The sequence below is a fragment of the Trichechus manatus genome, unplaced genomic scaffold, assembly GCF_000243295.1.
Source record: "Trichechus manatus latirostris isolate Lorelei unplaced genomic scaffold, TriManLat1.0 scaffold00050, whole genome shotgun sequence".
NCBI classification, from domain to species: Eukaryota; Metazoa; Chordata; class Mammalia; order Sirenia; family Trichechidae; genus Trichechus; species Trichechus manatus.
The window spans coordinates 8,935,152-8,962,262 of NW_004443986.1; the positions used below are offsets into that span (position 1 = coordinate 8,935,152).

Here is a 27,111-nt window from a genome sequence, read left to right on the forward strand (position 1 = left end):
AGTCTGTATGCTGTCTTTTGACTGTTTTGGTGAAGTCTTTTGATGAGCGTAAGTGTTTGATTTTTAGGAGCTCCCAGTTATCTAGTCTCTCTTCTGGTGCTTGTGCTTTGTTACTTATGGTTCATATTCTGTATATGCCATGTATTAGGGCTCCTAGGATTGTCCCTATTTTTTCTTCCATGATCTTTATAATTTTCAATTTTACATTTAAGTCTTTGATCCATTTTGAGTTAGTTTTTTGTGCATGGTGTGAGGTATGGGTCTTGTTTTAGTATTTTGCAGATGGATATCCAGTTATGCCAGCACCATTTGTTAAAGAGACTGTCTTTTCCCCAGTTAATGGACTTTGGGGCTTTGTCAAATACCAGCTGCTCATAGGTGGATGAATTTATGTCTGGATTCTCAATTTTGTTCCAGTGGTCTAGGTATCTGTTGTTGTACCAGTACTAGACTGCTTTGACTACTGTGGTGGTATAATAGGTGCTAAAATCAGGTAGTGTGAGGCCTCAAACTTTGTTCTTCTTCTTGAGTAATGCTTTTTACTTATCCGGGGCCTCTTCCCTGTCCATATGAAGTTGGTGATTTGTTTCTCCGTCTCATTAAAAAATGTCGGTGGAATTTGGATCAGGATTGCACTGTATCTGTAGATAGCTTTGGGTAGAACAGACATTCTCACGATGTTGAATCTTCCTATCTGTGAGCAAGCTATGTTTTTACACTTATGCAGGTCTCTTTTGGTTTCTTGCAGTAGTAGCTTGTAGTTTTCATTATATAGGTCTTTTATGTCTCTGGTTAGATTTATTCCTAAGGATTTTTCCTCAACTTTTCTTGGGACACTTTTGACCTATATTAAGAGCAAATTACCCTAAAGAACATTTTCCATACTCACACTAACTGAGTGATGAATTATATTTGAATTTTGTTTTGCCATTGCAAGGCCCTCCATAAATGGTAGTGGTGGTGGTGGGGAATCCATAACCATTTCAGAACTTGGTCTAACACTTTTATAGTTTACATTTATAACTTCTCAGAAGGGGAAGCTAGAATGATTCCGTAACTTTTGCAGATGTTAAAAGCATGGGCATTAGAGCCAGACACATGGATTCAAACCCTAAGACTCTGCCCACAATTTGCATGACCTTGAAGAGGTTAGCTGATCTCTGTGCCTCAGTTTCCTTGCTTATAAAGTAGGGATAATAATAGTCCCTTGTCTTACAGAATTCATGTGAAGATGAAATACTGCATATAAAGCATTTAGCCCAGTGCTTGACAGACATTTTTGACAATCAACTTTTCTAAATGTACAATGTGTTATTAATATTCTGATACTTATTTTGTTTCCAAAAACAGCTTGTATTAATGTTCAGTATTAACTGCCACTTTTTAACTAATAAGACTAACTTATCTTTGTGATGGTTGTAAGGTTTTCTTTCTGAATCTAGTTTCTTACTTATAAGATGAGAACAATACCACCTGCCCTGCTAATCTTACAGAACTGAAAGATTCAACGGTACGTGAAACTACTCTGAAAACTAAAGTGTTCTACATATGTAAAAATGATTAATTCAAATTTTAATCTGCAATTCACAATACTGAAATAAGTTTGTCATTATTGCCACAGATAAACAAAGGCATGTCAGAATCACCATATCATGACTCAAATCCTGTTCCCAAAGCCTCTCTAATTAATTATTTTTAATTCATTTTAATAATATGGTGATTCAGTATCTTCATGTGATAATGATTCATGTGTTTTAATTTGCAAATGTTGCTTCTAGATTATTTTTAAAAATGTTTGTTGAGCTCTTTCTTAGGGAAAGAAAGTCACGACTTGGATATTGGATAAGATGTGAGTTATTATTTTATCCCAACTTGAGCCAAATCATATGTTTATTCCTATTTTAGATCATCTACTCATTTAGCAACGATAAATCAGAAGTCGCATTATGCAGCTGGTGAGGCATGGGCTTCTGGGATTTGAATCCCAGTTTAGTCATTTATTAGGTATATTTCATTTTTAGCAATTTATCTTTCTGAACTTGCATCTAAAAAACGGGAATAGTTTAACTCCCTCTTAAACGATAGTGATCATACAGGGCAGAGCATAGTCCCTAGCACATAGTAAGTGAAAGTAATTTAACAATCAAACAAACAAAATGGGATCTACTTACAGTTCACAGATACCAGATCTAGCAGGGATGAGAGGCACAAGTTGCAGTAAAAGTTTGACACCATTTTGCCATTCTTCTTCCCTTTCAAATTCACAGTACAGGTAGCTACACTCATCGGATGAAAACTGGTAGAAAACATAGGTATCTTGAAAGTAGAGATGCTGGTCCACTGTTGGAAATAAAAAAGGTGTGGATCGGTCTTAAAAAGTATTTTATTCAGAGAGTCATAAACTAAATAATAAATTGAAAGGCCTAATAGGGAGAAGCCAGGAGTAGGACTAAAATTATGCATTCTAAGCCCACTCATTTTCACAACTTCTTGAAACTGCAAAGGACTTACTGGCCGGTCTATTTTTATTACTCAAAGCTCTGCCCACCATATTCACATGTTATTTTATAATTTTTCTGCTTCGGAGACAGGTACAGATGAAATCAACAGTAATTCAAAGAGGGTAGTGAGAAATTTTTTTAGTGACCCAAAGTGAACTGTAACATCATTTAATTATTTTAAAAACCAAACCAGTTGCTATCAAGTCAATTCCAACTCACAGAGACTCCAAGCAGAGTAGAACTGTGCTCCATAAGGTTTTCAATAGCTGAGTTTTTGGAAGTAGTTCACCAGGTCTTTCTTTCATGGTCCCTCCTCTGGGTGGATTCAAACCTCCAACCTTTTTGGTTAGCAGCCGAGAAGTGTTAACTGTCTGCACCACTCAGGGATTTTACTTTAGTGGTACACAAACACAGCACAATGGCAAGTTTTAGGGCAGTGGTTCTCAGTGGGGGTGATTTTGTCCCCTGGGGAAATCTGGCAATGTCTGGAGATGTGCTTGACTGTCACAACTTGGGGTTGCTACTGGTACCTAGTGGGTAAAGGGATGTTGCTAAAAATCCTACAGTGCACAGGACAGCCCCCAACAACAATCGTCTATCCCAAAATGTCAATACTGTCGAGGTTGAGAAATCCTGTTTTAAAGGGATCAGGAACTGGAGACTTTTCCAAAGAACATTAACACAAAATAGTTTGGTACCAGAAGCCTAAACCTAGCATGTGAGCTAATAATACTTCTCTGCTTCAAAGGTTGTTGTTGTTGGGTGCTGTCAAATCAATTTCAACTCATCATGACCCCATGTGATAGAGTAGGGTTTTCTAGCCTGAAATCTTTGTGGGAGCACATCACCAGGTCTTTCTCCCATGGAGCCGCTGGGTGGGTTTAAACCACCAACCTTTCAGTTAGTAGCTGAGCTCTTAACCACTGTGCCACCAGGGCTCCTTTCCTCAAAGGTAGCCAACTGGTTTTCCAAAGAAGAGCATTAGGTACTTGGTATTCTTGGCTCTCTAAGAAGACTGTGGCCACATCCCCATCTGTACCATTTTTTCACGGTGGCACCAAGGGTATGCCTCCTTGAACCTATGTTCTCTGGCCCTCAATATTTATTATCTATAGAGAAAAAAAAAAAAGGGCTTCGCAGTAACCAACCAGCAACTGAGTAAAAAAGTTAAGTATTCAGAGTGCCTGACTTCTAATCCTTCAATTCCCTGGGCTCAACTAAGAAAAGAGATATTCACTATCTATTTTAGTTTCTAGTTAACATCTATTTTCTGTTCTGTTTAAACGGCTCATTTCCATGGGTCCTATCTCTAACTATTCATGATTACTAAGTCTGAATTAAAATGGCATACACATTCCACTTATAAAATCAGTTTCTGATGATTACTCTGAGTACAGCAAGATAAATCACATTTAGAGCAACTAAAGATGTCACTGATGAAAAAAATGTTTGTGAGCAGCATTTTGAGTAGAGAAGGGAGAGGGTAAGGAAAGACTCTTATAGGTATCAGTCTATCAATCAGCAAGTTATTTTTACAAATGGTATGAGAGAAATAATTCAATCAAAAAATGACACGCTACTTTTATAAAATAAGAGAGAATGCAAATACTTACCTGTAAAAACAATTTCCATACAGACTGTAACATCCTTTACAGGATCAAAATCAAGCACATTCTGATCTGATAGCATAAAAAAATGGTGCTGTGAGTTTAAAACATATAGAACTAACCTGACGACATAATTCCCATATCCAGTAGGAGCTGCCAGACCCCTACAGCCATAGATCTGCATTGGACAAAAGAGCAGTGTTCTAGAAGCCAGTCTACAAGTTCTGATCCAACGCAGCTTCTCCTGGACAAAAGCAAAGAAAATCACAGTAAAATATTGTTGCCATTAATTTGCCCAAAAAAATGATACTTAACATTTTTTTCATGTGTTTGCTTTCTAAACAAGCAACCCAAGAATAAATTACATATTCTTCATTCATCTTTCAAATTTTAGCTTAAATATCACTTCCTTAGGGAAACTTAGAGTCAGATTCTCTTGTACTTTCCCTTCAAAGCACTTAACATTTTGTAATTATACATTTTTCCAAATGAATAATATCTACCTCTTCTCCTAGAAAATAACTTTCAGACAACACAGGTTCAGGACGGCATATCCCTGTGAAAAAAATGATACAGATGGGGAAATAGCCGCAAGCTTCTTAGAGAGTTAACAAGAGATTTTGTATAACTCACTATTAAATCCCCAACAATTAGAATAGTCCATGGTACATTGTAAGTTTAAAAAAAAAAAACAAACAAACTTGTTTGAATAAACAAACGAATAATGTAGTGGCCCTTATATAAAGATAATACTTCTGCTTTGGTAAAACGTGAACCTTAAATGTTGGGTCAACCATTTACAGATTTTTTATCTAGTCCCTTTGAGAACAAACTAATTCCAAGAAGGTTAGACAAAGTTCTGATCATGCCTAGGCCTACTTTTGTTTGCTACTCTTCAAATAGAGATTAAATAAACAAATTTTGTCTCAAAGAACAATAATAAATTTGACTGTTAATCTCTTTAATACAATCTATGCAATCTAGTTAAGCATCCTAGGTCATAAACCCATTAACCCACGTGTGTGATGGATTCCACTAACACACATGGAAAAATACACCTCTGTAAGCTGCTTTAAAATATACAACTGTATTCAAAGAATGCTTCAATTTGTGTATTACAAGCAGTATCTTTATGCCTACTACTTCTTATCAGCCTCTGTTGAAAAAAAGAAAACTTTTTGAAATATGTTTTTTCCTTAGCAGAAATTTCATTGAATCTCACTTTCCCTTATGAGAAAATGTCATCAAAATACTTAAAGAGAGAGAGAATGATGTATCACATAAATGGCTATCTTTATTCTATATTTGGTATTCAAAGATGAAGCGATGTCAACATGTATTTGTATTCCTACAAGAGAAAAATATTGTCTATTTTGCTATCTCTTGTGATGGGCATAACCTCAAATACCTCAGAATTGCACAGTAACCAATAATATGAACAAATGCCCTGAAGTGCTATGTTTCCTGGGATGAAGGAAAAATAAGGTAGTGAGATTTTCTGCTGAGATATTTGATCAAATATTTTAGGTTTTGATAAAGCACCCCTTTTTTTGGTAAAGCATCGCTATTTGAAAGATACTCTACAGCAATTAAGCCTATTCCAGACATGTTCAGTTGCAGGTTAGCATTAAGATATTAGAAAGATTAACAGTCAAATATATGGATTTTTTTTTTTTTTTTTTTTGAAACAAGACGAGCAAACAGATCACAACAAAACAGGCAATTACACCAAGCAGTCAAAAGTGAGTTCTAATTCTATAGGACACCTTTCATGCTAAAGGCTCGAAGTGTTAATTAACTAATTAATTCCTCAACACCTCTGTCAATTAGCCAGCATCTCTGGGCATATAAAGAGCTTTTATCCCATGGACTATGTACTCTCACCTTCATCCATATTCTCAGAACAGAACATTTACTAAACAAACTAAACTGCCAGTCTGTAAAAGGTGGCTAGATAATACATCTGCTTGGTGACAGGTGATGGGGAAGAAGTTTCTTAGACTGGGGTTTCTCAAAACTGTGCTTAGAAGTCACCTGGAGGTGTCTTGTTAAAGTATAGCTTCTGATGCAGTAGGCTGGATAGGGCCTGAGATTCCTCATTTCTAACAGGTGATGCCAGAGACCACACTTAGAGCTGCCAAGGCCCTGAGCCCCCAGCTCTGCTTCCTCATTGGGAATGGCTTCCTCTGTTTTAGAGGGCAGGGCTCTAAGTCAATATGCTAAAACACAGTATTGCCATGACAACATTAACTAATAACTGGGCCCCACACTCAGGGCAAGCTACTGTTTCAGATGCATATAATCCTTGTCTACACCCACCCCAGCTTCACCAGGTTACGTTTCAAACCACTTTCAACGATCTATCTGTACCAGTGAAAACAACATTAGGGATAGGGATAACTGCTACCGTTAATATCACCAAAGCAAACAAAATGAGGTAAGCTGCTTCTGCATTTAACTCCTAGTCCCTAACTTGCTGACCATATCTGCAACAAAGGGTTAAAATACCTACATTCACACAACTCAGAGGACAGCAGTGAGGAAGAAAACAGAGATGGTTGGAGGGAAGCAATCGGAATACCAAGAGCAGATTTCACCCTATTGTATTGTCAGTCTTGTACTGAATCCAGAAACTTCCCAGTACATGTCAATCTAACTACAGTTGCAATATTAGGTAGGAACACTGTGACATAGAGGTGATTAGCTACAAGGCCAATGTGATTGCTGTAACAAAACATAAATTTTACCAATCTCTGGAATTGAAAAATTGGCTGCTTTTGGTTCCCTTCTGTCTCAGTTCACATTTTTAGCAATTAATTCATGGTAGCACAAACAGACCCCTAATCTCAAATATAAATGGGTGGTGCTATTTAGTGATTCATTTGTGTAAAGGAATGAAGTCTCAGAAACCAGTATTATTTTTTCTTGTAGTATAAAATGAACAGAAAACACTGCAAAGTTTTGCAAGTGAATTCTCACATGGTACACAGGGAACACGTCACCTCCATTTGCTACCAGACAGATGGAAATGAGCCATTCTAGGCAATCAAATTAGCACTTTGTCTTTCAACTCAGAATGTTATTCAGTCCTTAGATGATAAAAGAAACGAGGTTCTGACCCAACCATCAGGAACCTAAAATAGCAGAGCACTTGCTCTCTCCTCGTTTTTATTCCAACTAAATATAACTTGGATAGATGGCTCTTTATCCATCAACCTGATTAATGTACATCTCTCAATTCTTTTTTCAGTCTATATCCATGGAGACCATAATAAAGAAAGAAAACTGAGAACAATGATAGACTTTACACATAGCCTTGAGTGGCAGCTAAAATGAATCCTTACAAGCTTGCTCACAACTAGGCTCAAAAACTTATACATACAAGTTCAGTTTAAAAAATGAAGAAACATCAGACAATGTGTCTAAAGTTGATATCATTTATTTAAAACAAAATAAGGCTCTATGTGACACAGTCCAACCACTGACCACAGCCAGGCTCCCCTCCTGTCATGTCCACTTGGTACAGGCTAGAAAGTAGAAGTCTCAGCCCTTAAGCCATGAATCCCTGCTGGGGGCAGGATGGATCTTGAAGCTTTTTCAAGAGGTTCACAAGTCCATATACACAAAAGCACTATTTGTAAACAGAATCAGTAATGTCTAACCTATGGTATATTTTCCAAACCTATGTAAATACTAATATGATTAATTAAATATAAGATTTTAAACTTACTTCATTGTAGTCTTCCCCTCTCCCGTGTATCTGTTTAATAAATGGCTCCTAAGAATACAGAAAGACGCCCTGGTGGCACAGTGGTTAAGTACTCGGTTGCTAACCAAAAGGTCAGCGGTTTGAACCCACCAGCTACTCCATGAAAGAAAGATGTGGCAGTCTACTTCCTGTAAAGATTTACGTACAGCCTTGGAAACCCCATGGGGCAGTTCTACTCTGTCCTATAGGATTGCTATGAGTCGGAATCAACTTGAGGGCAATGGGTTTGGTTTTCTGATTTTAAGAATATAGATTCTACCATGTTTTTGATGTTAAAAAGCTGGTTGCAAGGGATGGTTACTGACTGGTTAAGGGTATGAAGGAACTTGACGGTGGTGTGAAAATCCTCTATATCTTGATGTGAATAATAGTTACACAGGTGTGTAATAACGAAAAATTCATCAACCTGTACACTTAGAATTTGTGCATTTTACTGTATGTAAACTATGCCTTAATAAAAAAGGGGTTTTCTTATTCAAGTAGACTGGGAAGCACTATCTCCCAAAGCCAGGTCATGATGAAATTCTTCCTCATTTGTGACAAATGGAAAAAAGAAAAGGAATATTGTAGTGAGTTTATCACAAAGCTAACTTTATTTAACTTAAAGGAATGTCCTTTATTCTGCTGATGCTTCCTACTTTTTGCGTGTCTTTTATTCTGAGTACTCTTTCTACTCTTTATGGTATTACAACGTCATTTCTTGAAGAAAGAATGGTGGTAATAATAATAATAGGGTTTTTTTCCTTTCTTTTGGTATAGTTTGGTGTGGTCTTAATGTCTTTACTTGGCAAAATAAAAAGCTGGTAATCCACACTGGCTCCCATGACTCCTTTATTTTTTTAATACTATTTTATTGTATTTTCGGTGGAAGTATAAACCGCAAAATAGGTTCTTGTTCAACAATTTCTACACATATTGTTCAGTGACATTGGTTTCATTCTTCACATTGTATCAACATTCTCATTATTTCCACTCTAGTTGTTCCATTAACATGAACCTAGTCCATATTCCCCTAACCTTCTCATCTATGCTTTAGAGTATTTCTTCACCATTTGGTCTCATATAAATGATTTTTTAACAGAGCTCAGTATTCAAGGGTGATATTCATTACTTTATGAGCTAACTTGCTATTTAGTTAAAAGGTGACTTGAGGGGATAGTTTTGGGTCATGGCTTAAAGAATATCTCAGGGCAATAGTCTCAGGGATTCCTCCTATCTCAATGGGTCATGTGAGTCTGGATTTTTTGAGAATTTGAAGTTCTGTTCCATATTTTTCTCTCTTTATAGCAGGATCCATCTATTGTGATCTGTTCAGAACATACAGTAGTGTTGGCTGGGCACCTTCTAGTTCTTCTGGTCTCAGGGTAGAGGAGGCTGTGGTGTATGTGGAAAATTAGTCCTGTAGACCAGTTCCTTCTCTGAATCTTGGGCATCCTTCTTTCTCTTTTGCTCCAGACAAGTAAGAACCAAAAATTATATCTTACCTCCTGACCATTCAAAAGCTTTTTTTTTTTTTTTTTTTTTAGTTTTACTGTGTTTTAGGTGCAAGTTTACAGCAAAATCAATTTCTCATTCAAAAATTTATACACAAATTGTTTTGTGACACTGGACGCAATCCCTGCAATGTGTCAGCACTATCCCCCTTTCCCTTTCCACCCTGGGTTCTCTGTGACCATTCATCCAGTTTTTCTGTCCCTTCCTGGCTTCTTGGCTTTGCTTTTGGGCAGGTGTTGCCCATTTGGTCTGGTATACTTGATTGGACTAGGAAGCACATTCCTCACAAGTGTTACTATTTGTTTTCTAGGCCTGTCTAATCTCTGGCGGAAAGGTGAACTTCAGGAATGGCTTCAGTTCTGAGTTAGCAGGTGTCCATCAGAAGCTTTTAAGACCCCAGATGCTACTCACCAGACTAGGATGTAACATATGAACTTTATGAACTATATAATGTCAACCGACCAAGATGTCCCATGAGACTATGACTCTAAGTCTTCAAACCAAGAAAACTAATCCTGTTAGGTGATTGGTTATATGTAAGAAGTATCAAATCCTGCGACCCTTATTTGTTTTATTATACATATATACACACAAATGTTCATATATATACACACACACACACACATAAGTAAACACATACATATATACATACATGTATACATACCTACACATACGTATTTTGGTTGTTGTTGTTATTGCTCCCATGACTCATTCTGTTTTTTTTCTTTTAACTGCTGCATGAAATGAAAACATGTGCTCGACACTTTCTAAGTGACCACTCTGTTGCTCAAGCTGTACTTTAAAATTGTCCATGAAGGCACTGATTTACTCTAATCCCTCTGCCCTTATTCACTAGCCAAGGCAGAGAACTGCATCCCTAGGACAACCTGACCCTCCTGCCTCATTCTTACTGCACCCAGGGAGGGGACTCCCTCTCCCCTGGGGAGTGACAGCAATCCACATTCTCTCTACCTGCGGGCCTCCCACCAGTCCTCACAGAGCCTTGACAAGGTGTCTGAATGGGAACCTTCTTTTACAGGAGTTGCATGCAACACACACACAATAAAAATATTATAGAGTATCACACTTCAGAAGAATCAGTGCAAGACTCTCTCAGGAGCCCAACCACACTTATGGCTGGGGATTCCATACCTTAACTTCATAACCAGGAGTCCAATTTAAACCCACAGCTAAGGTTAATGAAAAGTCACCACTAGTATCCCAAATAGACACTTAAAACAAACAAGTTGTTGCTGTTGTTCTAGACTGCGTGCGGTCGAGTCAACTCCAACTCATAGTGACCCTATATGACAGAGTAGAACTGCCCCATAGGGTTTACTAGGCTGTAATCTTTGATTTTTTTAAATTTTTGTTGTGTTTTAGATGAAAGTTTACAGCACAAATTTGTTTCTCATTCAAAAATTTATACATAAATTGTTTTGTGACATTGGTGGCAATCCCTGCAATGTGTCAGCATTCTCCTCCTTTCCCTTTCCACCCTGGGTTCTCCATGTCCATTCATCAAGTTTTCCTGTCCCTTCCTGCGTTCTTGTCTTTGCTTTTGGGCAGGTGTTGTTCATTTGGTCTCATATACTTGACTGAACTAAAAAGCATATTCCTTACAAGTGTTATTGTTTGTTTTACAGGCTTGTCTAACCTTTGGCTGAAAGGTGGACTTTGGGAGTGGCTTCAGTTCTGTGTTAGCAAGGTGTCTGGGAGCCATCATCTCAGGGGGTTCCTCCAGTCTCTGTCAGACCAGTAAGTCTGGTCTTTTTTTGCAATTTTGAATTTTGTTCTACATTTTTCTCCCGCTCTTTCCGGGACCCTCTATTTTGATTCCTGTCAGAGCAGTCAGTGATGGTAGCTGGGCACCATCTAGTTCTTCTGGGCTCAGGCTGGTAGAGGCTGTGATTCATTAGTTTTTTGGACTAATTTTTCCCTTGTGTCTTTGGTTTTCTTCCTTCTCCTTTGTGCCAAATGTGATGGGACCAATGGGACCAATGGATGTATCTTAGATGGTCACTCACAAGCTTTTAAGACCCAAGCTGCTACCTACCAAACTAGGATATAGAATATTTGCTTTATGAACTATGTTATGCCAAATGACCTAGATGTCCCCCAAGGCCATGGTCCCCAGCCCTCAGCCCCTCAAGGTGTTTGGATGTGTCTAGGCTTCTATGACTTTGCCTTGGTCAAGTTGTGCTGACTTCCCCTATACTGTGTTGTCTTTTCCTTCAGCAAAGTAATACTTGTCTACTATCTAGTTAGTGATTTCCCCTCCCCACCCCACCCCCCCTTCATAACCATCAAAGATTGTTTTTTTCTGTTGGTAAACCTTTTCTTGGGTTTTTATAATAGTGGTCTCATAAAATATTTGTCCTTTTGTTATTGACTTATTTCACTCAGCATAATGCCCTCAAGATTCATCCATGTTGAGAGATGTTTTGCGGATTCATCACTGTTCTTTATCATTGCATAGTATTCTATTGTGTGTATGTGCCATAATTTGTTTATCCATTCATCTGTTGATGGGCACTTAGGTTGTTTCCATCTTTTTGCTATTATGAATAACGCTGCAATGAACATGGGTGTGCAGATATCTATTTGTGTGACGGCTCTTATTTCTCTAGGATATATTGTTAGGAGTGGGATTGCTGGATCATATGGTATTGGTATTTCTATTTCTAGCTTTTTAAGGAGGTGTGATATTGTTTTCCATAGTGGTTGAACCACTTTACATTCCCACCAAAAGTGCGTAAGAGTTCTAATCTCCCCACAAACTCTCCAACATTTGTTATTTTCTGTTTTTTTTCTTTGATCCGTGCCAGTAATGTCAGGGTGAGATGGTATCTTACTGTAGTTTTGATCTGCATTTCTGTAATGGCTAGTGATCTCAAGCATTTCCTTATATGTCTATTAGTCACCAGAATGTCTTCTTTGGTGAAATGTCTGTTCATATCCTTTGCCCATTTTTTAATTGGATTATTGTCTTTTTGTTGTTGAGGTGCTGAAGTATTCTATGGACTTTAGAGATTAGACCCTTGTCGGACATGTCATGTAGGCTGTAATCTTTACAAGAGCAGATCGCCATGTCTTTTCTCCCGCAGAGCCACTGGGTGAATTCAAACTGCCAACTTTTTGGTTAGCAGCCAAGCACTTAACCATTGCACCACCAGGGCTCCTTAACAAACTACTACTACTATTGATATTGCCCATCTCTCTTTGATCAAGGTTACAATTGTAACACAAGTTTGTCAGTTTTTTTCTTCCTCAAAGAGAATTTTTTGATGAGGTGTTATAAAACTGTGTTACCTGTAAAATCCCTTGAGGTTCACTCTGTCCTTTATCAGGTCAGCTGCCTGAACAATAATAATATTCCTCAATGCTCTTCCTGCACAAGAAGAACTCTCTCCATAAATCTAAATGGAAAAGACAAACATTCACTGTAAATTTAGAACTGCAAATGTGACAATTTGTGAGCTACCAAAAACATGCTATGTATAAAAAATCATGACCAAATCCCTATATTTATATTTTAGTCTATGTATCTACAGACCTACGTCTACCTTATTTGCTCTATTGGTCTATTTATGCTATTAAGCTATAATCACTATTTTCCAAATGCTAGGCTGCTTTATTTAGCTATAAAGATAAATAATCTCCTTTTACAACAAGGTTTTCCGTGTAAAATATCCACTATTTTTAATACAATGTGTCTATCAATACATTAAATTGAAAAATATTTACATTATATATTAAATCTGCCCTATTGATAATGTACTCATGGAAAAGTCTTGGAAGATGGGAAAATATATCTATGTTTCCCTATATTGTGAACATCCTGAAACATGACACAATTGGATAGCAGGCTGCTGTCAGCTTTGCGTTTCAGCTTCGCTCAGTTGCAGATTCACAGTTAACTCCAAACGCCCTGGTTTCATCTACTTCATGATTCCATCAATCAGACAGAAACTTCATTTAACTTTGTTCATCTTCGAATTCCCCCATACGAGTCGAGTCTCTGACTCTTGCAGCATGAAAGGAGGGTATTCCTTAGCTCTAGAGAGCTTTAAGTCCTACTTTATACGCCACCTCCTTCCTACATAATTGGCATCTTCCTCCATCATACAATGTTGTTTCACAAAGGAAACTAAGTGAAAATGAGCTGTCTTCAGGAGGAAAGGGGCCATGAAAATGAATATATATTAAGGGAGTGCATTTACATATTTTTACTTGTTTCTTGGTGCACTCTTTTAGAGCTTACAAAATATTTTATATCTTCTCTCAAAGCAAACAGACTCATAATATACTGATTATAACTCGACAGGGAACCTTGTGCTTCTTTAATACTTCTCTAATTTTCCTGTGATCATCTCCTAAACAGAATTTGGTGAGAAAGTGAGAAGGCCAGGAAATAATTTATTTTTAACATGTTAGAACTATTTTTTAAAAAAAGATCTTCAACAACTCAGGTGACAGAAAGTATTACGACAAAAGAGGTGCGAGTCAGCTGACACCTGGTCAGCTCTGACATCACGTTAGTTCATTCACTCAGCCATTCAAAAAACATTTAATGAACAGCTACCAAGTGTCAGGCCCCTTTCTGGATGCTGGAGATACCATGGTGGACAAGGCAGAAAAGGTCCCTTGCCTTCACAAAGCTCACAGGCGCCTGTTATTCTTTAAAAAAAATGTAAGTCTTTGTTGAAAATTCCTTGACACAACACAGGGAAGGCATCCTCATCTTTTCTTACCAATGAGCACACAGGGAATGTTCTATTATTAGATAGCTCCATCATCTGAGCATCTCAAACGCCTTAGGTCGCGCCATCCCCCAGCTGAAGGAGGCAGTGTGAGCACTGCAGCGCCCTCCAAAACTCCATGTGGTTAGGATTAAAGGGAACAGCTGTAACTAGGGAATTCTATGCCAAAATTGGCGAATCCTTGTTACAGAACATGCATTAAGAGAGAAGAGAATCATACCTGGGAAGGAGTGTGGTCAAGGTATGGATTGGAAATTCTCCGTGATAGAGTCTATTTTAAAAGAAAGAAAGGGGGAAAAGTTAGAACCAAATAGAAATCTTTGTACCAAAGAAATCTATGTAACAAAAGGGTAAAACGTATGCAACAGTGGAAGGCCTATAGGTGTCTGTGCAAAAAAAAAAAAAGAGCTCAAATCTCAAGCCATAGGCCGTATGGAATTAGCATCATTATACTCACTCAATGTAAGTATCCGACCACAATTCATACAATGGGAAAGGCTATGCCATTTGAATGGCTCCCAATCTACAGAGCACAAAAGACAAAGTACAATAGAATAATTGTTTTTCTTTTTTTTTTTGTACTTGCCATTTTATTCTTATTGAGATTTTGATTCCGTTTCTTTCCTTTTCATTTCCACTCCAGTTGCCCTAACTCAGGCCTTCATCACTACACGCCTGAGCTGCTGCCTCAGATTCTCAACAGGTTTCTCTGCGCTCCAGTGACGCCCCCTTCAGGCCATCCTGAAAACCTCAGCTGAACAAATCTCATGCTATCGCCCCCTCCACTTATAGTAGGTCTCTTATTGCTTATGTGAGTCATTCCAAATCCCCCGGTCTGGCCTTCTGGGTCCACTACAATCTCGTTCCAACAGGTTTCTATTATGTTCTTTCCACCTCCCTACAGGGCTTCTTTGATTTAGCAACATCTGTGTGTCAGAAGATCCTGCCACTCAAATCCCTGCCTCTGCTCGCACCCTTCTCCACGTTATTTGAAAGCCCTCCATCTTCCTTGACGCTTTCCTGAATCCCACTCTGACATCACAGCCCAGGTCTGTGCACTCCCCTCCTGGGTGAAGCTCTTCGCACCTACACCAGCCAACTGGGGCTTCTCCTTCAGAGCGCTTTGCTTTTGCTACTGTTTATGTGGCAGCTCCTGGGCTGTTTTGTGTTGGTAGTTGTCTTCCTGTGTGTACACATTCTCCCCAATAATCTATAAACACCTCGAGGGCAGTGCTGGCAGCTTATACTGCTTTACTGTTGCTGCATCTAGGGCATAACCTCACATCAAGATGTGTATCTTTCTATTCATTTATTTATAGACATTTATGTATCTACATCAACTTAATAAGTATTTGCTGCCTGATCTGAATTGTAGGAGCTAATTTTTCCTACCTAACAATCCAGTAAGCAGCACCATCACCCACATATGCTTAAGCACAATAGGGAACTATTATCATTTCCAACTGCAGAATTGGAAAAAGCACTGAGAAACTAACAAGTTACTGAGCTTCCAACCTGTGTTTAAAGCTCTTTACACCTCTATTCCAAGACTTGCTGTCTTTTGCGAGCCCATCGTTTTTAGCCTGCCGCCTCCACTTCTTAGAATAATTTGCTAAATTTACGAAACATATCCTGCCAGTCATTGCTTTCCTGCATCAGAATCTTCTCGCAAACTTTTTGTCTATGGCAGACCGTCCCCACTCTACACGGCTCCCACACTACTTATCTTCTATTAAACTGAAATAAAGGTATCGACTATTTATCCAGAAATGCTGATTGGTACACTCTGCTAAAGATCTGCAACTCACTTCAAAGACAATAAATTTTATAAGGTAGACAGGCCATCTGTATTTCCAATACATTAAAATAAAACATCAACCCTCCTTCCCATCTGGTCTATACCTTCCCAATGACTCCCCTTCTGTGTCTAAGCCTACGCAACGTACTCCTTTACTGAAATACTTCACAATTTAAAACTTGCATATGCACCAGATTTATCGTATGAAGATGAATCATCATGAGAAATGATTTTTTTGCCCTAAACAGAGAAACTTTAAAAAATCAATATGGCAGACCAGAAATGACAATCTTTATTATTCACCTAACTGCCTGAGTCAGCTCAGAAAAGCAACTATTTTACATGATCTAGTTAAAAAGAAAGCTCTTAGGTACAAACAAGCTCTAAAAACCTGGACAGGGGTACTTCCACAAAAGAAAACAAACCGCTTGCCTTTCTTTCTGCTGCCAACCTAAATCTGGCTGTCTCCACACTAGTGTTACACTCACACAATCCCACTTAACAGAAACTTCTCCCATGGATGGCTTGTTTCAAAAGATCTGTAAGGTGAGTAAATAAAGCAATGGGATTCTTCTACACTGAATAGATTACAGTGTTAGATAAGCTACTAGCCAACAGAGACTCAACAACAGCAACATAATAAGAACTATCTTTTACAGGGCACAATACCTAGATTTGTTAGAAGCTCCTGTGAAGCCCTCTTCTCAACTGGTACGAGGGGAGCTTTGTTTCCTTAACACTCTAGGACAGTGGTTCTCAAACTTGTTAGCTGAGCTCCAGGAAGCCATGGTGCTCTTTGTGGAATGTCATAAAAGCACAGGTTTGTTAAACTTAAAATAACTAACATAACTCTGTACTTTGATAGATACCATTTCATTGTAGTTTTCAATATTGACCAAAAATAGAAACTGCCAAAGACTTAAGGAAGAAAGAACATGGAGGAATATTCTATCCATTATTTCATTTATACTAGGAATTGGGAAAGAATTATACTTTATCAGAGGAACCATGGGCCAGCTCGCAGGAGCTTGAGAATCACTGCTCTAAGTCATCTCAAGAATTGCTCTCCCAACACTTGCCTGCAGGAGCATACCAGACCATCCCTGAAAACGTGCCCCTCAACGTCAGCATTCTTTTCCAAATATACAATCACTCGAAGCTTTCATCTCATCTTTGAATCCCTTAGTTTTCTTTCTTCCCTCAGCATTCCAGGGCTTTATCTAATCACTCCTGTAGCAACTTACTTCTATCCACTTCACATTTACTAAGCACCTACTGGAAACCCTAGTGGTGTAGTGGTTAAGTGCTATGGCTGCTAACCAAAAGATCAGCAGTTTGAACCCACCCAGCAGCTCCACGGGAGAAAGACCCGGCAATCTGCTTCCATAAAAATTACAGCCAAGAAAGCCCTAGGGGGCAGCTCTACTCTGTCACATTGGGTCACTATGAGTCAGAATTGACTCAATGGCATCCAACAACAACAAGGATAAATTTACATCTCAACCAAAGCTTGATCAAAGCTAAAAGCACAGAATCCCAGCCACTCTGCAGGCTTCAGAATTACATAGTCATCACAAGTGAGGCATAACGAAAACTGGCAACATGAGCCAGTTGTCGAGAGGAAGAGGCAGGGCAGGGCAGCACTACTCTTTGCAAGCTCTGTTTGCAATTTAGCCCCACAACTGTTTCCTCAGGGCTCAAAAGGATGTGCCTGCAACATCAGTCGCAGAGACAAAGACCACTGTAATAATATCTTCTCAACACAGTGTGGCCACACCAAAATCAGTATGTTCTCGAAATGATATTTTTCTACTGCCTTGTGGTGTGCTAAGAAAATGGAATGAAAGGGAAGGTGACAGAAAGGCTCACTGACTACTGGCTACGTTTTAAGCACTTTTCCATATTAGTAATTGCAGCTATCTATTCCTAATTTGGAGTCCCTGGGTGGTACAAATGTTAAGCACTTGACTACTAACCAAAGGGTTGGCGATTTGAAATGACCCATAGGTGCCTTGGAAGAAAGGCTTGATGATCAGCTTCCAAAAGGTCACAGCTTTGTAAACATTATGGAGTGCAGCTCTATTCTGCAATACATGAGGTCAGCATGAGTTGGAATTGACTTGACAGCAACTTTTTTTTTTTTTCCCTACTGTAAGAGTCCTAAGGATCAGAAAAATTAAGTATTTTGCTTAAGGTTCCAGAACTGGAAAACTACAGAGCCAAGACTGAAGGATAATTTTGATTAATTCTAAAGCCACCACTCTATTGAAACATGTTGCATGTTATTTAAGAATAGTTAATATTTGAGTTAACATAATTTGAGTTATTACATAATTTGAGTTAATATAATAGTTAATAAATTGAGTTTGTACTCTGTGCCAGAGATTGTACTATTTTAAATGCATCGTATCACTTAATCCTTTGCAAAACTACGAGGTAGGTACTATTATTAGCCGCATTTTGCAGATGACAAAACCAGACTTAGAGAAGTTAAGCCTATTTTTAGGCGCTGCGCCATAGTTTTATTTTATAACATACAATTTATTGATTTAAAGGTAACATGACAAACAAGTACATCTAACTGTATTATGAAGTCACAAATAGTATCTGCTTGGGAGCCCTGGTGGTGTAGTGGTTAAGAGCTCGGCTGCTAACCAAAAGGTTGGCAGTCTGAATCTACTATCTGCTCCTTGGAAACCCTATGGGGCAGTTCTACTCTGTCCTACGGTGTTGCTATGAGTTGGAATTGACTCAGTGGCAATGGGTTTGGGTTTTGTTTTGTTTGTTTAGTAGATCCAGTGGTTCTCAACCCTGGATGCACATTAGAACCATTTGGGAAACTTTAGGTGAGAAAAATAGGTGCCTAAGTCCCAATCTTAGGAAATCCTGGTGGTGCAGTGGTTAAACTCTTGGCTGCTAACCAGAAGGTTGGCAGTTTGAACTCACCAGTTGCTCCACAGGAGAAAGATGTGGCAGCCTGCTTCTGTAAAGATTTACAGTCTTGGTAACTGTGCGGGGCAGTTCTATTCTGTTCTATAGGGTCATTATGAGTTGGAATCGACTCGACAGCAACAGGTTTGGTTTTTTGTTTTAGGTCCCAATCCAAACCAACTGAATTAAAATCTCTGGGGGTGGGGCGTAGGCATCCCCTCGACCCAAGTTTCCCAGGTGGTTCTAAAGTACAGCCAGGGTTGAGTAAAATTGTGTTTGAATAAGTGGTTGAGAATGGCAATTTAAACCCCTCATCATCCACTTGAGCTAAGAGGCTTGGAGCACTCTTCAAACATCACCTTCCTCACACACTCTTCAGAGTTCTGAAGGAAATGAAGATACAAGTCATTAGACCAACAGCATTTGGATCTGTAGCTGAGCCTCCAAGTCAGGTGTAGAACAAAGAGCCACTGTTTCAGTAAATCCCATCTCGCACCTGTTCGTGCAATGTGTTTTCTACATACCCCATCCTAGACATAACCCTAAGCCAAAGGACCTTTGTGTCTGCACAGTACCTACATACCTCTGAAAGGGTACATCCTTTTAATAGCATCACAGTATTAAACTTAATTTTTACTTCCCGTTACTAAACAACACTATTCTAGTATAAACAAGTTTGCCCCATTTAAAAGCTAAAGTATAAAATGAAAGTGGATAGTAGGAAGACTTTTATATTTCACAATCTTGCATGCCCAGGGAGATGAATCAGCAATAACCAAAACTTCTGGGAAAATGTATACACACTAGGTACAACAGCAACAAACCCCAAAAGCTTCATCAATTTGCTGTTATACAGTCCTTGAGAAAATATCTTTCTTCTCACTCTGTTTACAAACAAGAGAATAGTTTTGACTACCAGGGTCGGCTTCCCTGGTTAATGCACTCACAGAAAAGCTTTTAAAATTTAGGAACCAAACTACTAAAGATTTAGAAACAATGGCTGAATTCTCAAGTTTATTTATCTCCAATTTTCACTCAATTCCCTACCTGTACTAACATCAACCCACTCAGTCATCCCTGGACTCAAAGATGAACCCTTTCCAAGGCAGCCAACTTGAAGAAGCTCCCATTGGCCAAACCTGGCGCAATCTGAAAAGCAAATAAATAATGAAAGTAATGGATTATGTTGTTGTTGTATACCATCAAGTCGATTATGACTTACAGCAACCCTATAAGAGAGTACAACTGTCTCATAGGATTTTCTTGGCAGTAATCTTTATGGGAGCAGATCACCAGGTTTTTCTCCCGGAGAGCCACTGGCGGGTTCAAACCACTGACCTTTTGGTTAGCAGTCGAGCACTTAACCATTGTGCCAGCAGGGCTCCTTATTGGATTATAATCCATAGAATAAAATCTGTGAGGTCACAGTGATATAAATAGATAACTGGATATATGAATAAAACTGATGGAGGAGGTACAGAATAATTCCAATTAATAAAATGTAGATTGAAAGAGGAAAACAGAAAATCATCATTAGGCAAACACGACAGTAATACACACTGCAGACAAGAATCACCAATGAACGTTAGAAGATGGGGACAAAAGTATGATGAGAAACAGGATATCTGCATACTGTCAAAGTATCTTAATAAGTATAGAGGGAAAATAAAGATACTTAATAAAGAAAAATAAAGATACTCAATAAGTACAGAGGGAAAAATAGTGACTTTATAGTGGAGAAGTGTTGCAGACATCCCCTTAACCAAGTGATCAAAGTTATCACCAATAATGAGGCACATTATTATCTGCCTCTCGATATGATGAACCATGAAAGGTATTGTATGGTATTTTCATCAAACTGCATACCTGAATTTAATCATGAGGACACATCAGAAAACCTCAAATCGAGGGACATTCTTCAAAATAACTGGCCTGTACACCTCAGAAGTGTCAAGGTTATAAAAGACAAAGAAAAACTGAGGAACTATTCCAGATTTGGAGGAGCGCAAAAGAAACTGACAACAAAAAGTGATGTGTGATCCTGGATTTAATCCTGGACCAGAATAAGGAAGTTAGTAGGGCAACTAGCAAAATATGAATGAAATTTTTACTTTAGTTAATAGTGTATGACAGTGTTAATTTTCTAGTTTTGGTAATTATATTATGTCACTTTGAAGATAAAGGTGTGCCTGACCCAAGCCATGGTATTTTCAATCATCTCATATGCATGCAAAAGCTGCACAATGAACAAGGAAGGCCGAAGAAGAATTGATGGAAGACTCATTAATTAACAACCTGCATTATGCAGATGACACAACCTTGCTTGCTGAAAGGGAAGAAGACTTGAAGCACTTACTAATGAACATCAAAGCCTACAGTCTTAAGCATGGATTATGTCTCAACATAAAGAAAACAAAAATCCTCACAATTGGGCCAATAAACAACATCATGACAAATGGAGAAAATATTGAAGTTGTCAAGGATTTCATTTTACTTGGATCCACAATCAACGCCCATGGAAGCAGCAGTCAAGAAATCAAATGACGTAAAGCATACGGCAAATCTGCTGCAAAAGACCTCTTTAAAGTATTAAAAAGCAAAGATGTCACGTGAAGCACCAAGGTGCACCTGACCCAAGATATGGTATTTTCAATTGCCTCATATGTATGCAAAAGCTGGACAATAACTAAGGAAGACCAAAGAAGAATTGATGCCTTTGAATTATGGTGTTGGCAAAGAATACTGACTATACCGTGGAGTGCCAGAAGAATAAACAAACCTGTTTTGGAAGAAGTACAGCCAGAGTGCTCCTTGGAAGCGAGGATGGTGAGACTTAGTCTCATGTACTTTGGACATGTCATCAGGGGGACCAGTCCCTGGAGAAGGACATCATGCTTGGTAAGGTAGAGGGTCAGCGAAAAAGACAAAGACCCTCAACGAGATGGATTGACACAGTGGCTGCAACAATGGGCTCAAGCATAACAACAACCGTGAACATGGCGCAGGACTGGGCAACGTTTCGTACTGCTGTACTGGGGTCGCTATGCAGCTGATTTGTTGGTACCTGACAACAACAACATGTAAAATGTTAGCATTTGGGGGAGCTGGATGAAGAGTATAAGGGAACCCTCTTTGTACTATACTCCCAACTTTTAAGTCTGAAATTATTTCTAAATGAAAAGTTAAAATTCAAAATAAAAAATTTTAATGAGCTCCTTCCTCCCCACAGAAGCAGTCCTGAGAATGCCAAACATTCTTTCAAAATACAACATCTATTTCTTTCCTAAAGTCATCACTTCCCTCACCATCACTCTTCTTACCTAAGCAACACAAAGGAATAACCCAACTGGCCTCCCTGCCCACACGAGTCTCCAAGTGCCTTCACACAAATCAGATTACTCTCCCTAAAACATCTCCTTACACATCACCTGATTAAAAAATATATATATATATATTTAAAAAAAAGTTTACTGTCCCTGGGTGCCTACAGACAATGTCCCAACACTCTAAACTAGCAGTCAATGCCCTCCTTACTTACCTACATAGTCCTGCACTTCTCTATAAATTCTCTGCTTTGGCCAGGCAGGTTGTCTGATTTTTACTATACAGACTGCATGTATTCTCACCTCTGCACCTATGCCCTTGCCCCAACCTCTGCTCTGCACACTTCATTCCTGAATCCTGCCCTTCCTCCAATCCACACAAACACTGCACGAAGCCCACCAAGCCCCGAGAGTCGCCCATGGTTAACCTCTTCCCTGAAACCCTCTAACACCTGTCTATATTTGCCACTAAAACTGAATGCCTCCTGGTTCCATTTGTATGTGTATGCCATCGCTCCTCAAGCAGCCTCAGAAACCCCAAAGGACCGATCTCTTCCGTCGATCTAGGACTTTCTGCAGTGTGTAGCAGGGGCTGACCCTCCAATGTGACTTCTTCTCAATGTCACACTGCCTAATAATCCATTGGCTCTCATACCAAATGCTGAAGCACGAAATTAGCACCTCAAAAATCTATGAAACCCATTGTCATCCCTGCCACATCTCTGCCACCCTCCTTCCTCTCCTTCCTCTCTCCTGCCTTCAGTGGCCACATAAAAAAATGTAAGTGTATTTTTATACATTGAATGACTTATGTGCTTGTTTTGAAATTCAAAGATCCACTAGAATACCAGTTATTCCTTGTAATGAAAACACACTTACATTAAGTTGCTTTGTGAATGGCTTTCAATAGGGTAATAGTTTACTTTTCTTTACCTATACTACCCCCAGGGAGAAAATGAGTAAAAGAAAGAAATCTCGGAACAGCCACCTTTCTTCCCTTCTTTGACATCTGGAAACAAATTAATTTCTTAGATGTTTTTGTCAACTTGCACATAAATTGCTGAAGCTCCAAAACAATGAAAGTGATAATGTAGGATCTTCTAGTTCTTTTTATTTCTCAATTACTCAACTAAGACATACAAAGAACCTCAGACATGTAGCACTAGAAAGGACCTCCTGAGGTCACCTGGCTCATTCTACAGCCTTCATCTATACTATGTGAGATAAGTGGAACTCTAGATCAGGGGTCCCCAAACTATGACCTATGGGCCAAGCCCAGCTGCCACCTGTTTTTGTAAATAAAGTTTTATTGGAATACAGTCGGCCTATTTGTTTACATATTATCTCTAGCTGTTTTCATACTACAACAGCAGAGTTGAGTAGCAGAAACAGAAATCATATGGCTCACAAAGCCAAAAATATTTATTATCTGGCTCTTTATAGAAGTTTGTCTACCATGGTCTAGGTTATCAAATTTTACAGAGCAGGAAGAACTCTATACATCTCCCCATCAAAATACTCCAGTGCTTTACCAGATATTGATAAGAATTTTTTTTTCATGTTGAACCAAAATTATCTCCCATGGAAATTTATTTTAAATTCCTCCAATACTGTTTAATGCAAATCTTCACCTTCACTTACATGTTACACAAAACTTAAAAACAAAACAAAATAGGTCAAACCAATTTTTGGCCCCCAAGATTAAAAAAAGGGGAAAAAAGGAGGGAGCAATAGTTTCACTAACTTTAACTCTTCCTTTTAAACTAGAAGCTTCCAACCTAGACCACAATCTAAATAAGTCTAGAGTATATCAAACTGATGCCAAGGGTCAAATATACAAAAATATTAGTAAATCCAATAATATAATATGCTGTTTCAAACATCTGACTCTTGCATGCAATATTCTCTCTGCCTGGAATGCCTTCCTCTTCAAAAATTTAAATTCTCATATAGTTTATGTTAAAAAGCATTCATATGCTCAAATCTTCCCTGCTGGAATTTCTCTCCATTACATACTTCCAAAGCTTTTTAAAGTTTATAAAATTTATTTTGTTTTATTTTTTATAACATTTATGACACTTGCAATGACACACAGAGTCTCCGCAATTTTGAAAATACTTCCAGCAGCAGAGCTATAATCCCACGTACAGGCTTTCAGTATCATGGAAGGTAGTTTTTCTAGCTCCCCTGAAGTGATTTAAAGCAGTTAAGAACTCTATTTCTGCCTATCTTGTGCAGTTCCAGTTTAAAAAATCATTCTCTTGTTGGAGATAATAGTCCCTCATCAGTCAAGATTTTACCGTTTGCCAGAAGGAGTCGGCCTATTCCTTCCTTCTTTTCTTGCTGTGATAACCAATAAAACTGTTTGCTCTGCTGTCCTTCACTTACTTCACAAGCCCTGGGTTACCTGGCACTTGAGTCTTATAGGCGTGTGACACTTTATTTATTCTGGGCCATGTGTCCCTCCTTCCTGTTGCATACTGCCTGGTTTTTTTTAAGTCTGAGGTCCACAGAAAGCTCACTTGACAGCCATAATGGCTACTTTCATTTCCTTCTACTTCTCTAATACATTCTAACTAGAGAATCACAATTTTGTTCACATCTTTTACATATTTCCTTTTCATGCTTCCAGTTATGACATCTTAACTACCACTTCTCTTTCTTTGTTGAAGTTCATAACAGGGTTCATAACAGGGCCACTTTTTCCCAAGGCTCCCCCTCTATGATGGGAAGAGCCCAATAAGTATTACAGGGTTTTGGTGGTGCCGAGTTCTTGTCCTGACTATGTCCTTACACTTTCCAACCCCTTGACACTTGTCTAGAGTCTCTTCCACCTCCACTGACTCACTTTCTTTCTAGTCCTCTCACTAAATTATCTCTTCTAACCTGCCTAACCAAAACCCAAACCCACTGCCATCAGGTCAATTCTGACTCATAGCGACCTACAGGACAGAGCAGAAGTGCCCCACAGGGTTTCCAAGGCGGCAAATCTTCATGGAAGCAGACTGCCACATCTTTCTCCCTTTCTCCCATGGAGTGGCTGGTGGGTTTGAATGGCCTACCTTTCAGTTAGTAGCCGAGCTCTTAACCACAGCACCACCAGGGCTCTTTCTAACCTGCCTAGACAACCTTTATTTTCTCTAATAAGTCATCATAGATAATCTTTCTTCACACTGTCCCCTCCCTCCTTTCTATTCTGGCACAAAAGCCCATTATAGTTCCAGCACTCATAACTGGTGATCTCATAGCCAGGATGAGAAATAGAGCACAAACCGCATAGGTCACCATAACAGTGCTCAGATGTTCTGGAATTCAAGGGGATCTCTAATTCTTTTTGGTTTCCCCTGGAAATTCCCCCTATAATATAGCAGGCATCAGCAACTACCAGTCTGTTTTTCTTGTTCATTAGAGGTCTTCCAGTAGAAGCTCCTGGAATGCTACTAAAACTACCTAGCAAATATTGTCTTCCTGGGCCCCAATCTCTTGAGGATAGCAATCAGCAGCACTGGCATCACCTGAGTGCATACAGGGAATTGCAGATTCTCAGGCTCCACCTAAGACCTACTCAATCAGAAGAAGCTGTTTAACAAGATCCCCGGGTGATTCGTATGCAAATTAAAGTTTGAGAAGTGCTAACATATACCCAGAATCCCTGGGTGGCACGAATGGTTAAGCACTCAACTACCAGCTGATGGGCTGGCAGTTCAAACCCACCCAGGGGCACCTCGGAAGACAGGCCTGGTGATCTGCTTCTGAAAGTCCACAGCCTTGAAAACCCTATGGAGCAGTTTTACTCTACACGCATGGGGTTGCCATGAGTTGGACACAACTCAACCTGATGGCGTCAAGTTGAATTCGATGGTGACCCCATGTATGCAGAGTAGAACTATTCCGTAGAGTTTTCAAGGCTGTGACCTTTTGGAAGCAGATCACCAGGCTTGTCTTCTGAGGTACTTCTGGGTGGGTTCAAATTGCCAACCTTTTGGTTAGTAGTCAAGCACTTAAATGTTATGTACCACCTAGGGACTCCTAACCTATACCACCAAATATTAAATCCTGCTTCCTGCTGCAAATGTTTCTAAATCATAACAGACCTTCAAGATGTCAAGAGATATCCTCCTAAAAAGGATTATATGGTCTAAATGAGTTTTGAAGATGCTACTTACTCTATTCTCCTTCCTTAAAAATGTAAAATGCACATAAACATATTAAAGGAGCTAAAGAAGTCCTGCAGTAAATAAACTTGTTTAACCTAACATTTCTCAAACATACCTGAGCAAGTATTTTTTAAAACTCTATGTTTTTGTTTGTTTGCTTAGCTACACATCCATTACCACCTCAAAGTACATTTACTTATGTTACTCAACAACAGTCAGTTGAAAAGCTGCCCCACTTGAAAAGGACAAAATCTTGCACTCACTCCTCCAAACCTCTCCCACTGGTCTGCTTACTAAAGACTTGTAACTACTTGTATTAATCACGTTTAGCCATGATGTTGCCTCCTACTTTCTTAGCTGGGAAGGTGAAGCAGAGACAAGCCTTGGCTCCCAAAGGCATGACATTAAACAGTCAATGATGAATAACAGGGAGAAAGGGCCAAACATCAGTTACCAAATCCTCAGACTGAAGCAACCTGTGATTGCCCCAAACCTTATGGGCACATTCAGCTCCCTCCCTTTACTTCTGTTCACCATCTAAGGGGAAAATCACATTCAGATTCCAATTTACATATATTCTGCTACAGAAGGTCCAAACGCAACTTTAAGTTTTTTTGTGTTCACACCTCCTCCTCAAGCATAATTACTGTAAGAGGTACTTAGAAGGGATCCAATTTTAGAACCCCCTCAATTTTTACTTTTAATCAAACTTCATTTCAAACACCTTCCATTTCATTCTCTCCACTTTCTGCCTGTGTGCAATTAGGT

The 27,111-nt window shown here is 39.0% G+C and overlaps 1 protein-coding gene across 2 annotated transcripts in view; it reads right to left on the bottom strand.

The window, feature by feature from the left end:
• Positions 1-27,111, bottom strand: part of RAPGEF5 (Rap guanine nucleotide exchange factor 5) — a 282,757-nt gene that overhangs the window by 221,592 nt on the left and 34,054 nt on the right. The window contains exons 2-5 of one of the 2 annotated variants that reach the window (XM_023732311.1): positions 14,355-14,405; positions 12,684-12,790; positions 4,231-4,352; positions 2,172-2,340 (exon numbers count right to left, since the gene is read on the bottom strand). In XM_023732311.1, coding sequence (XP_023588079.1) covers positions 2,172-2,340; positions 4,231-4,352; positions 12,684-12,790; positions 14,355-14,405 — 449 coding nt within the window. Of the gene's footprint in view, positions 1-2,171; positions 2,341-4,230; positions 4,353-4,611; positions 5,791-12,683; positions 12,791-14,354; positions 14,406-27,111 lie in introns of those variants that run through there. The other variant, XM_023732312.1, reaches the window with a different exon arrangement.